At 36.1% G+C, this 12,657-nt stretch overlaps 1 protein-coding gene across 1 annotated transcript in view; it reads left to right on the forward strand.

Moving 5' to 3' along the window:
- Positions 1–2,518: 2,518 nt before the first annotated feature.
- AGL (amylo-alpha-1, 6-glucosidase, 4-alpha-glucanotransferase) overlaps positions 2,519–12,657 on the forward strand; it is a gene marked incomplete at its 5' end in the record, with an annotated part of 32,848 nt that continues 22,709 nt past the window's right edge. The window contains 9 exons of the mRNA XM_009708007.1: positions 2,519–2,729; positions 3,673–3,839; positions 4,291–4,494; positions 8,728–8,909; positions 9,146–9,257; positions 9,573–9,693; positions 9,872–9,974; positions 10,065–10,162; positions 10,717–10,856. Of these exons, the coding sequence (XP_009706309.1) occupies positions 2,519–2,729; positions 3,673–3,839; positions 4,291–4,494; positions 8,728–8,909; positions 9,146–9,257; positions 9,573–9,693; positions 9,872–9,974; positions 10,065–10,162; positions 10,717–10,856 (1,338 nt within the window). The remainder of the gene's footprint in view (positions 2,730–3,672; positions 3,840–4,290; positions 4,495–8,727; positions 8,910–9,145; positions 9,258–9,572; positions 9,694–9,871; positions 9,975–10,064; positions 10,163–10,716; positions 10,857–12,657) is intronic.

Consider the following 12,657-nt stretch of genomic DNA (forward strand, 5'->3'; position numbering starts at 1 on the left):
CCTCGGCGAGGAGCCTCCGCGGCCGGGTAAGAGGGAAATGGCCGGCAGCTCGCCACTTTCTTCGGAGAGCAATGGAAAGGGAGCTCAGCCTGTGGTGGTGTTCTTTTCTTTTCTCCTTTTTTTTTTTTTAATACACTTTTTTGCTTGTTTTAATGTGAAACAATTTCTAATATGCCTTCTTTCGCTGCAGAGCTTTATGGGCTCCAGTCGTGGTTTTCTGACTCATAAAACTCCTGAGAAATGAAGAGTAGATGGGTTAGGAGCTGTCAGTCGTCATGGGAATGAAGTGCGAAGTATTTTTTAGACAGGCACTGCAGGACAGGACCTCGCCTTTTGTAACCTGTACTTCAGTGACCTGAAAAAGTCCTCATAAGTCAAGCTCTCTAGTATTTATCTGCATTGTGTTATGCAGCACCCCATCTTTAGTGTTGTAATTTTGAAATATATCATTAATACTAACATTTTGCAAAGTCTGAGGCAGTGTTTCAGAATGTGGGCTCTATGGCTCCTAAATCTCAACTTGCCTGTCAGATTTCTTATAGCTGTGCTATGGTAGTATTCTGGCTGCATACTTCTAAGAACTTGACATTATTTCTCTCTGAAAATGTTTGTAAGTCTAATTGGAAAAAAAAAACAACACACAAAACACAAACTGAAGAAAACAAAAAAACCCCAAAAGTGAAAAATACCCCACTACTTGGTCCAGTAGTATACTGGTCAGCAAATTCAGACTATAAAACTAAAGGCACTATCTTTAGAAACCATTTTTAATGGTGCAACACGTTTTTATTACTCATGAAATTTTATGGGTTTTGTTACTTTATGTTACTGACTTAGGAACCCAGTATCAAAGGAGGAAGATTTTGGTTCTTGAGAATAAGAATTCTCTTCAACTATATTGATTTCAAAATTTTCTGACAGTCTAATCTAAGAAAATGTCAATAGTGAAGAAGTGCAGAGTTGACCCTAACCTCCATTTTAACTCATCCTTCCAGTTGTGTAAATTTTGTTGGAAGGAGTTACACAGAAGTGCATGGCTGTCAAACATTCAAAGTCCCTCTGCTGGTAGCAGTCTCGGCTAGGACGTAGCTATTTTGAGCACAGCATTCCTGATGTCAGTATAACTGTTACAGGAAATAAGATATCAATGGCATATATCCCTGTGCTCTAATTTTAGTAATCCCTGTAATAAAATGTCAAGACAGTCCTGGGGAGAGTGTACTTAACCTTCCAAAAGTGATTTTTTTTCATGTAAGTTGTTTTGGGTTTTTTTTTGACAATCAAATGAGCTTCATTTTACGCAAGAGACATTCAGATCCTAAAACCACTGCTTTACATAGTGGTTTTTGGTGCAGTGGTGATTATGTCAATAAGAGAAACTGTGAGCTTGGTGAGACTTACATTTAAATGTACTCAGACATTGAATTCTGGTATTAGAGTCACAGTGATTCTACTTAATAAGCAAGTGGCTTTTTTTTCAACTTAAGATACTGGAACATTGATGTTGTTCAGGTTTTATGATTTATTATCTGTGTATTAATAACTTTGTCTTTTTACAAATACTCAGTTTTCATTTACTTCCAATTTTGTAGACTGCTAGGGCTAGTAGATGCTTTACTACAGTTAACTACATGACTGGCGTGTAATTCAGTAAAAGTTGTTGTGCAAGCACTTCTACCTTTTTCAGTCACTTGAAAGGACCTTGTAATTAGCTATGCGTGTCATGATGGGGCCCTCATACCTGCAAGTGGAAACCTATTCTGAAACCTGTTGACTAAATGGCATTTTTCATGTCCAACTGAACAGAATACGGTATGCTTTTAGGTCCTAATAGTTTAACTTAATTTTGTTCTCATTATCATGGGTATCTTAAGCCTAAATACTGCTCTTTGTGTGTGTGAGTGACCTGCAGCACGTATACAAAATTTCCTTTGGTTTGTTGAGCTCTCTGAAAGTTTTAACAATTTGTATGTCATAGATTACACACAAATGTATATCATTTTACAGATAAAAGCATAAGGAATTTAGCGTTTTTTAGTGAACCCTCAATTGAGAATGAAGGGATTTGAAATATTTTCTGTTTTGAAATGTGTTCCTAATTTTTTTCAGATGTTTCCATGGTTCAGCTTAACATACAGACGTGGTAAACCTAAATTCTACGTAATGCAAAATCTGCATAAAATTGTATGTAGTCTGATGATCGTGATGTTTTGCTATATTTTGGTTTTGAGATTTTTTTTTTTATATAGCAAAGAGGAATAAATTGGAAAGGAGATGAATAGTGCCTTATACGTAAAGGAAAAGGACTGTATGTAAAGTGTGCAAAGAACAATGTTAGGAAAGTAGGGAGAGATGATGCTGTGGAGAGATACCATTCTACCAAAATTCTTGGCAAATATGTTGGTGCACTTTCTTCTTGACATAATATCAAATTATGATTTATAATTACAGAATACAAATACCTAGTCCTCCTGATAAAGTGATTTTATCATTTGGTTTGTTGTTTTTTTTTCTTGAGGTTTTGAACTACAGTTCCGATTGGGGCCGACACTTCAAGGCAAGCCCGTTACTGTGTACACAAATTATCCAGCTTCTGGAGAAGTGTTTGATCGCCACAAGTTCAGGACACTATCATGGCACAATCCCACAGGAAAAGAAGATGACTCTGACAAATACTGCAAGCTGGATCTCCAAATTTCTGGGTCATACCAGTACTATTTCAGTCTTGGGTAAGTGAAATTCTATACTTGGAGGCAAATGCATTCCGCTCCCTTGGTCTACATTTAACCTGAAGAAACCACTGTTAAGAATAAAAACATTTTTTCAGTGCAATTTTTGGGTTGCAACCATGGGACCTATCCGAATCTGCTAATGAAAGACAGTAGCTGTGGTGGTTGTTTAATACTTTCTCATGTAAAGATACTCTGGAGAATATACAGAACAAAGTTGATCAATTTTCTGTGAATATTGGAAAGGCAAGCCATTTTTACAAGTTTTCAAAGTCATCAGCATTCTGAGTATCCGAATGATTAATTTGTACTTTTTCATTGATGTTGAAGATTGTTTTCTGTCTTTCTAGCCCAGAGGTTCTGGCCTTTTTTACTTCCTCTTTTATTTCAGCAGGGCAAGTGCAGAAGAGAATGCAGGTATCTGTAATGATTGCAGTCTGGTGTTCTGAGTTACAGGGCAAGTGCAGAAGAGAATGCCAGTATTTGTAATGATTGCAGTCTGGTGTTCTGAGTTTCTGGAAGATGCGTGGTTAAATCCCTCAGGTTTAAAAGGGTGTTTAGCTCTGGTATCTTCCCAAGGATGGTGTTCCAAATGGAGGTCTTTGTATAAAAAATGGGCAGTCATGCTTGCTTTGTTTCTGTCCATATCCTAAAAGGAGGAACCGGTACTCAGAAAACAACAAAGGTATCTCGTTTTGCAGACAGTTTAAAGCTCTGTAGTCCAATTCCTCTAAGTCCAGTAGGGAGATGATGCCTAAGAGATGAACATCTCTTCAGTGTTCCCTGTCTTCTTCAGGTGCCTTGCAGTCCTGTTCCGCACCTACCCCGAACCACTGTACTGGGATATTCTGTTTTTGAAATAGCTGTACTTGTTGGATTCTCTTTCTGAAACTGACTGGTACAATGGATGTTTACTATACCACTGAAAATTAATTTTTCCTAGGAATGAGAAAAGTGGCGGAGGTTACATAGTTGTGGATCCTATTTTGCGTGTTGGAGCCGATAATCATGTGTTACCTTTGGACTGTGTTACGCTCCAGACATTCCTCGCTAAGTGTCTGGGACCATTTCATGAATGGGAAGATAGGCTTAAAGTTGCAAAAGAAACAGGTAATGCCAATACAGATATTAAAAGATACACGTTTTTGATCAAAACCCAAAGTTACAATGAAGAGCTTGATCGTGAATGGCTCATTTGTTCTTTAGTTTGTAGACTAAATATTTTGCACTAGATTCAATTTAGTTAGCAGATTAAGTCAGTGAAATCACTGAAATATTTGCGGAGGTGCAAAAATTCACGGATTTCCTAATTTGGGAAACCACTCTTGTTGTTTTGATTTCAGATAGACTTGGAAGTTTGTAGAACTGACGGGTGATTTTTTTTTTTTTTTTTAAAGCTCAGGTTGTGTAGAATTTCAAGGGGAAGATGCAGATTAATTTACACTGTTTATTTCAAACAGTAGCTTTAAGTACATGTTAAAACTGCAACTTAGGCTATTTTCAATTAACTCTGACTGAAATTTGGTTTTCTTTATTTAATAAATGGTTTCTTGTTATTTAGGTTACAACATGATTCATTTTACACCACTGCAGAAGCTTGGTCTGTCTAGGTCATGTTATTCACTGGCTGATCAGTTAGAAGTAAATCCCGACTTTTCAAGCCATAATAAAAAGTGCACTTGGAGTGATATAGGAGCTCTTGTGGAAAAACTGAAAAATGAATGGAATATGCTTTGCATCACAGATGTGGTCTACAATCATACTGGTATGATTTTTGTATGTGTTAATAACCAGATTGCTCCTATAATTATATTTCATTATTTCCCTTAACTTTTCCCCCTTGAACGCATCTTTTAGTAGCTGTTTTAAGCAACTTAGTTGTCTCTGCCTTTGTATCTCTCTCAAATCCAGGACAGCTCTTTACAATTATAACTGATATATCTCCATAGCAAATGTAAAAGAATTTAGTATTGTTACTGAAAGAGTGAATAGAACCCTTCTTGGAGAGAATTTATGAACTCTGTGTATGTCTGTATTTTTATAATATGCTTATTTTTATGATGTGTGGTGTGCAACTCCCACATAAATGAACGGAGTCTGTGTTACGAATTATTTGGTGAACATAAACTGAGTACTTTCTTGTTAAACAGGGTATTTATTCTTGTAGCTGCTAGAAGTAACTGCTGTAATTTGGATCTAACATGCAGACAGCAAACAGAATAGGGACAAGAAGTTAGGCTTAAGCAATGGAGGAAATGTTACAGCTCAGTCCGTGGGGAGAAGGGGGGGGCGGAAAGAGAGCTTTGTGTTTGGGGTGAGAGTTTTTTAAGCATAGATATGCCATTGCATTGAAGGCTTTACTTAATTACTTGAGGGACAGTGGGTTTTCTTCAGCATGATCTGATGAAATTTAAATGATAGTACTTCTTCATTCCTACTGTTGCTGGTTATTTGGATTATGAGTTTACTTTTATTATATTTATGCAGTTTTCATGTCACACTGTAGTCCTAAAGATCACAATAACTAGCATTCTCATAGCAGAGAGTACAAGGAATGGTTATGTATGTTGATGTTACAGTCCTTTGAGGCTTAAAAAAAATCCCTAACCACAGATACCTGTGAATTTCAAGCTTTATTTGCTTTAGTTCTTTGGTGTTGGCTGCTGCCAAACATTCCTATCCAATCAGTCTGCAATTCGGTGTGGGCCCTGTTGTTTGCCCTGTTTGTTGAAAAGTTACTAAGTATATTTATTGGCTATGTGTCTGAGGGAATTGGGCTTTTAAATATTTTCCCAGTTTTGGATAAAAAATTTCTTGTACTTTACCAAGTAGAAGTCCAATTTCTCTCACACATGCTTGAGATCCTGTCATCTTTTTACTGTGTCTATTTGCACACTACCAAGGAGAACGTTGGGATTTTTTATTTCCTTATGGACAATATTACCTAACTCTAAACTAATTATTAGACTCCAAAATATATTTGAGAAGAAAAATGTCACATTATTTGGCTCCATTTGTAGAAAGACTTGTTCAAGTTACATTCAGAGTTCAAAGTAATCTTCATTGAGATGGATGACGTAACATTTGTGCTATGGTGAAAGGGTGTTTAGAAGTGTCTTCTAACAGGATAGAAATATTCAGATGACCATGGTTCTGACTTATGGCATTAGGCAAGGGATACTTGATGGCTTTGTTTTAAACTCGAACTTTTTTCCCCTCGTTTATAATCAAAACCTCTTGATTTACAGCTGACTCCAAACTTTGTTAAATGCAAAATTTAGCGTAAGCAAAAAGATACGTTGATAAATGTATAAGTAAGCAATAATGTTATATATGCCTGTGGAGCTTTTTTGAGGGCTTTTGAAATAAAACAGGCAAATAGTTTTGGGGCTTCTTTTTGTATGGATCTTGATTAGATAGAAATCTGCGTTTACTTTTTTTTTTGTATTTTAGTTGAACAGTAATTTTTAGTAGTGAAATTAGTTCATTCCTGCATATTAGGGTGATTTCATTGTAAAACATGTTTCATAGACCCATTTGAATATAAAAGACAGAACATGTAGTCAGTTATTTTGAGCACATTCTGGATACTTGCACATTGTTATTAATTCTGCAGCATGTCTGCATTAAAAGCTTAAGTTGTCTCACAGTAAATCCTCTAATGCTGGTAATTGTAACAGCTCATGACCCCTCAGCTTACAGCAGTTATATCTGTTGGTAGTTTCTCCTTTCTAGCTGAGACCACTGTATAAAAATAGCAATGCTTCCCCTCTGTTCCTGTTGTAAAGCCAGGCAGCTCACTTTCAATATCAAGCAGTTAGGCTAAGTTGTTTGCTTTTTACACTGGCATGGAGAACAGACCGTTTGCACAGTACAGAATGGTGGGAATCAGTTTTTGATTAGTCTCTGTTAGGCTCTAATGAAAGGCAGCATCTCTGCCTGACTTTAAAAGTAAAGTAGATACGTGCACTAATGTTATATATAGATGCACCTTTGGCTTGTTAGCAGAAGTATCATAGATAAACTTGCAAACCCTGTCTGGTGACTAGGTAGATGTGCCCTTTTTGGGCTGCCACTTCCTTCAGGGTGTTTAAACACTCTCAAATAAGAAATGTTGTGTTCACTTGCATTTACTTTTCACCAGGAGATAGAAGGAGAGTTGCTTTTTCTCATTTCTGATTTTTCAGTGGCTGTCTTTCAGTGGCTGTAATAAATCATATAAAGTAATAAAAATAAACTGAAAGAATTAGTGGAAGGGCTGTTGACTTTTTTTTTTTTGGCATGCTAACACCTTAGGTTTAAATGATATATTGTCTTTTTAGAATTAATTGTATTTACTCATGAAAGCCCTGTGTAGTAAATCATGGTTCTTGCTAGATGAATGAAGTACGCTAATCTGGCTTTTTGGAGAAAAATATTAGAAAAAGCAAAGCGGTGGGAGGGGAGGGCGGGGGGAGGTGGAAAATGTGGTTGGCCTAGAACTGCCTTTAACAGCCTGAGCTTATTATTACTTTATGTTACTTTAAAATAAGTAAGGTGGCTTTAGTTGTAGGTGGCGTTTAAACCATGAAAGATCTTAATTTCCGCAAATGATTTGACCTTATAAACATGGAATTTTTCCATGTTCATAATGGTTTTGAGATCCAATGTAAGAGGGCGTTCAGAAGAGCTGTTCATCCTATAGACTAAGAGAGTACACTCTTGTCTTTCCCTTTGACATTTTTGTTTGGACTTCTTTGAACCAAGCATACTTGGGTTTTAGGTATTAATTGTTCTGCTATAATTTTTGGACATGTTAATGGCTCTTTCTTCATGTTTCCAATATAATAATTTGTTATATATTTTCCCTTGTGTGAAGTACTACTTCTATTTTTCTCTGCTTCTCTAAAACAATGGATTAATAATAAGACATGTTCTATGAGAAATGACTTTTAAAAAAAACTTTCTAAAACCTGAGTAAAAATTTTTGTTGTTCTTATGCATTCCATGCTTTTTTTTTACATTTACTTTTTCAACTGCAGAGATTCATTGAAAAGAATATATGAAAATTATTTTTGGTTAAACAGTGTTTAGGACAGTTCCAAAAATGGAAAGAAATTAACTCTTGAGGATTTTTGATTCATTGTCATACTTCCAAAATCAAAATTCTCTCTGCTATGTATGTATTTACTCATACTGCTGCATGCACGCTACTGTCTATATTAGAATATTACACGCATTTTCTACTGAAAGCTCCTTATCTTCTGTGAATTATTTCTTAATGTTCAGCATATCTTCTGGTGCTTGTTGATGCTGCAGGGGAAGTTTAGAAGATAGACACAGTAGAGTGCAGTGTTTGATCTGAACCAGTGTTCCATTTACATGCACCAGACAGTGCAGTCATCTTCCTGTGTAAGACTCGGGGGCATTGCTTCCCACCACTCTGCTTCTTGTTAGGTACACAACAGTGTCGCAGCTAATCCTTTCTTAAAAGCCCATTTAACTACATTTTTCATTAACTATTTTTGGGCAGTATATGTGCACTCTTGCTGTCTGGCTCTGAGTGCGTGGTGTCTGATAGGGTTAGGAATATTAAGAAATAAACAACTTAGGCCAGCTTAATTCTTGTTTTGGGATGTATGTTTGGGCTTACAACACACAAAGAGCACTTCGTGTCCATTACTTGATGTATTTTCTGCAACAAAAATGTGATTTTTTTTTTTTGTGTGTGTGTGTTTTTTAGAATTGATGGTACTATTGCATATTTTTATGTAACTAACAAAAAGTTTCTCTGCAGCTGTAGTTTTGCAGTCTCTGCAGCTGTATTTGCAAAACAAATGGCTATCAGTAATGCACACATCTGCATAAGAGATGATTTTCTCTTGGCATGGAAAACTTCAGTTGAAATGTGAACTAACTATACATGCCATAGTACCTTAACTTCTTGGTGTTAAGACAAAACAACTAAATGTTCAGCTTGTGTACTTTCTCCCTCCCCTCCCTTGATTTCTTGAATAAGCTACTACCAGTGAATGGCTCAGGATGCATCCAGAGTGTGGCTATAACCTTGTAAATTCTCCTCACCTGAAGCCAGCGTGGGTATTGGATAGAGCTCTGTGGCACTTGACCTGCATGGTGACTGATGGAAAGTATGCTGCTAAAGGGCTCCCTCCCTTGATTGAAAACGATCATCACCTGAATGTAAGTGAATGAGAACTAAGTATAAGCTAATGAACACTATAAATAGCTGAATAAACCTTTGATATTTCTAAGACTGTGGAAATGCACAAAAAATGGTGTATACTTGTCAGATATATTTAATGAAATAACCCTTTATTCCTCAATTTTTTTTTCTGAACAATTCATGTGAGTACTTAGCTTTTCTTAATTATATTAATCATCAACATTATTAATGAACATAATTTTTATTTTTACAGAGTATCCGTAAAATAATTTGGGAAGATATATATCCAAAAATTAAACTATGGGAATTTTTCCAAGTGGATGTTAACAAAGCTGTGCAGCAATTTAAAACCCTTTTAACTCAAGGTAAAGGAAGAGTATGTTGCTGAAGCATGTGTATTACATATTTATAGTTCAAGGAACTTACAAGTAAACTTAACAGTAAGCTGGAAAACAAAATAATCCCTTTTTTTTTTTGCTATGTGAGAAATCTACCATACTGATTTACGCATACAAGAATGCTTTGAGGGCTAGTAAAGCCCTCAGCTAGTAAAAGCTTTGCACCCTTTCAAAGCCTTTATCTACCCATGTCTTGCTTATGCTAGAATTACAAAAATTGTATGTCTTTAAATGTAATTCCTATTTTTCCTTTATGAATACTCTTTTCTATCTTGTTCTTAGGCAAAATGAGCACTAAATCCGATCCAAATCAACATCTTCAAGTAGTTCAAGACCCTGATTATAGACGATTTGGCTGTACTGTAGATATGAATATAGCATTGGCAACATTCATACCACACAGGTATTGTATTACTGATTACAAGTTAAAATCACAAGTGAAGTTAAATTTGCAAAATTTAAGAAATTATTTTTTGGAGATGGGAAAAATTTAATTTTTCATTCCTTTTAGTTATATATACTGCATGTTTTAAAAATAAATTATTCTAATTGTTCTCTGCTTTTAATATCCTCCTGATAAGCAACGGACCAGCTGCAATAGAAGAATGTTGTAACTGGTTTCGCAAGAGGATTGAGGAACTGAATGCTGAACAATACAGACTAACTAACCACCATCAAGAGCAGGTCTTATAATTACTGTGTTTTAATGCTGAATTGTTTTGAATTTTAAATAAATGAAGGCATTTTAATAATGCATAATTTAATTACTTCTAGGCTGTCAATTGTCTTGTGGGGACTGTGGTTTATGAACGACTGGCTGGTGATGGTCCTAAGCTGGGTCCTATCAGTAGAAAATATCCTTTAGTTACCAGGTAATTTTTTTGTTTGTAGAATCTATTCAGGGAAAGTGAGTTCAAAGTTCATTAAAAGTATACATTTATATGTACAAGTAATGTTTTTTTTCCCCATGGACAAATACCACTTAATGAATTGACTGTCTATTTTAAGCAACGGTGATAACTGTTTAATAAAGAAATGTGACCAGGGAGCATGAAACAGTACTCAGAGCACATTGAAGCCCTACATAGTGCAAATTGCTGTTGTAGGTGGAAGAGGATTGGAACTAGGAAAGCTTACACCTTTCAAGTTTGATGTACTTGATGCCACTTATGTATCTGAAGAGCTAGGGCTTTAATCTTACATTACCAGCTGACACCAAGATAGTGGCAACACCTGCCCTTTCTCTTTCAAGGCATGCTACAGAATAGGAAACTCCCCATCATTTATAGTCTAGCAGCTGCTTTTTTTGTTTGTTTTTTTTGTATCTACAAGCCAGTTCATAGCAGGTATTTCCATTTCAAAGACAACTAATTTCAGCTTAGGTTACCTTATGTGGGTTTTTTTTAATCGCTGGTCTATTCCATAGGTATTTTACTTATCCATTCAAAGAGCTGACTGTGGAGGAAGAAGAAACTATGATACATCAGCCAGATAAAGCTTGTTATTTCATGGCTCATAATGGCTGGGTTATGGGAGATGATCCTCTTAAAAACTTTGCAGAACCAGGTTTGTAAAAGAGCTTTGAATCCTCTTATAAACGTTTTGATATTTTAGCGAAAGCGAAAAGGATTTTATTTAATCTGTCTTTTTTCCAGATGTATTCCTATGAAGCTGCAGAGTAGCAGATACTCAGTTCATAGCACCTTTATTTCCCTTTCAGCATACAGATGAACTGTAAGAACTGGGATTTGAGGTACAGTTTTGCAAGATTTGAGAGGGAAATTACCAGCTTTCTGCCACTGAAATGGGGACATCCTGCCTCTCCCCACTTTTCTCATTGTCTTTGTTGCTTACTTTGTACTTTGTTCCAACACCACTCCTTGTGGCATTTCCATAAGAATGACAGTGTGGCAGAAAACTAATGCAATAAAAAGGACCTTGAAAGGTCCAGTGAGTGGCAGTCAGGCAGTCAAGAGATGACCCAGTTAATTCAAATTAAGTATGCAAGTTACTTGTGAAAGTAAGATATGGTATGAAATCACCATGCACTAAAATACTGTATTCTAACTTCTTTGAGGACAGGATTGATATCCAATAAAAGCAAGGTTGGCTGCTCTTGTTTTCAGAGTAGTCATTCACTTTGTAAACTGAATCAAACAAAGGCCAGTTTAATTCTAATTAAAAATATCTATCTAAGAGTTTGTTGAGCCTGCTTTAGAAGCTAATCTGATTGATAGTCCAGAGTGATCTGGAGTTAGCAAACACCTCATTTTTGCAAAATAATCTACATCGCTTTCGCTGCTTTTTATTTATTTTTTCTACTTTGCAAGGATGAAGATAGTATGTGTTTCAAGGGTGGTTTTGTTCAGTTGCCTTTCAGCTAATTGCCCTTTCTTCTGGGCAGACTGTTGTATTTTTTCCTTCAGTCACTGGCTTTAGTTAGCATATTTAACTTCCACTACTGAGTTTTCTCTCTTTATTTGTCTACAGCTTTGAGTGCTTTATACTCGTGTCATAGATTTGTTTTATGTCACACATTGTTTCAGCTGAGAACACAGTGTGAAAAGATGGCACATAGGGGCACAAACACAGGAACTGCGAAACAAATGCAGCCAGTTCTGTAAATGACCCTTTAAAAAATCATGGTGTGAAGCCATAGAAAGCAAATTCTTCTGTCTGTGTAGCTATGTTGCCATTAGTGAAGATAAAAGGTAGGCTTTGCTTAAGTGAATATTTTTGGAAGTAGTGGTGACTTACAATACCTGCTTTTTACTTACTAGCTGTATACTCTTACTGTGCATCTTGTGTGGGCCCAATCACTTAGGTGTCCACAGTGTGAGCCTTAGGAAATTAGTCTGGCTGAAAAATAATCTCTTTGCTAAAGCAGGATTACTTTTCAGCTGAACAAGCTTCCTGATCTAATTCAAGGTTCAACCACTAGAACAACTGTGGTGATGCATCAGTATAGCTGGTCTAGGAGTAGGAGAAAGTAATGGAGTAGCTATGACTTAACCATCCTCAGCGGTGCTGACTGTGTTCATGCTTTGATCAGTCTTAGATAAGATGAATATAAATAGACCTTCAGAAGACTGATGGCTCAAAGATAATTGTCTTTCTCTTATGTGGGGTTTGATTATTGACAATTCCATGGCTGTGCCTGGATATTACATGTTGCAAATAGCATGGGTTTTGGTGGGTTGATCAGTTTGATTTTTTAAATTGTATTACTGCCTTTGTCAAATATGTGATTTATATAGGACAGAAGTCACTTTTTTTAGATATGACTGATTATTTAAGTGTTTGTCACAGTTAAATCTCCATCAGTATATTCTGTGCAGTAAGTGTATTACAGGTGAACTCAGATTTA

Source organism: Cariama cristata, unplaced genomic scaffold (assembly GCF_000690535.1).
Source record: "Cariama cristata isolate BGI_N322 unplaced genomic scaffold, ASM69053v1 scaffold22259, whole genome shotgun sequence".
Lineage (NCBI taxonomy): Eukaryota > Metazoa > Chordata > Aves > Cariamiformes > Cariamidae > Cariama > Cariama cristata.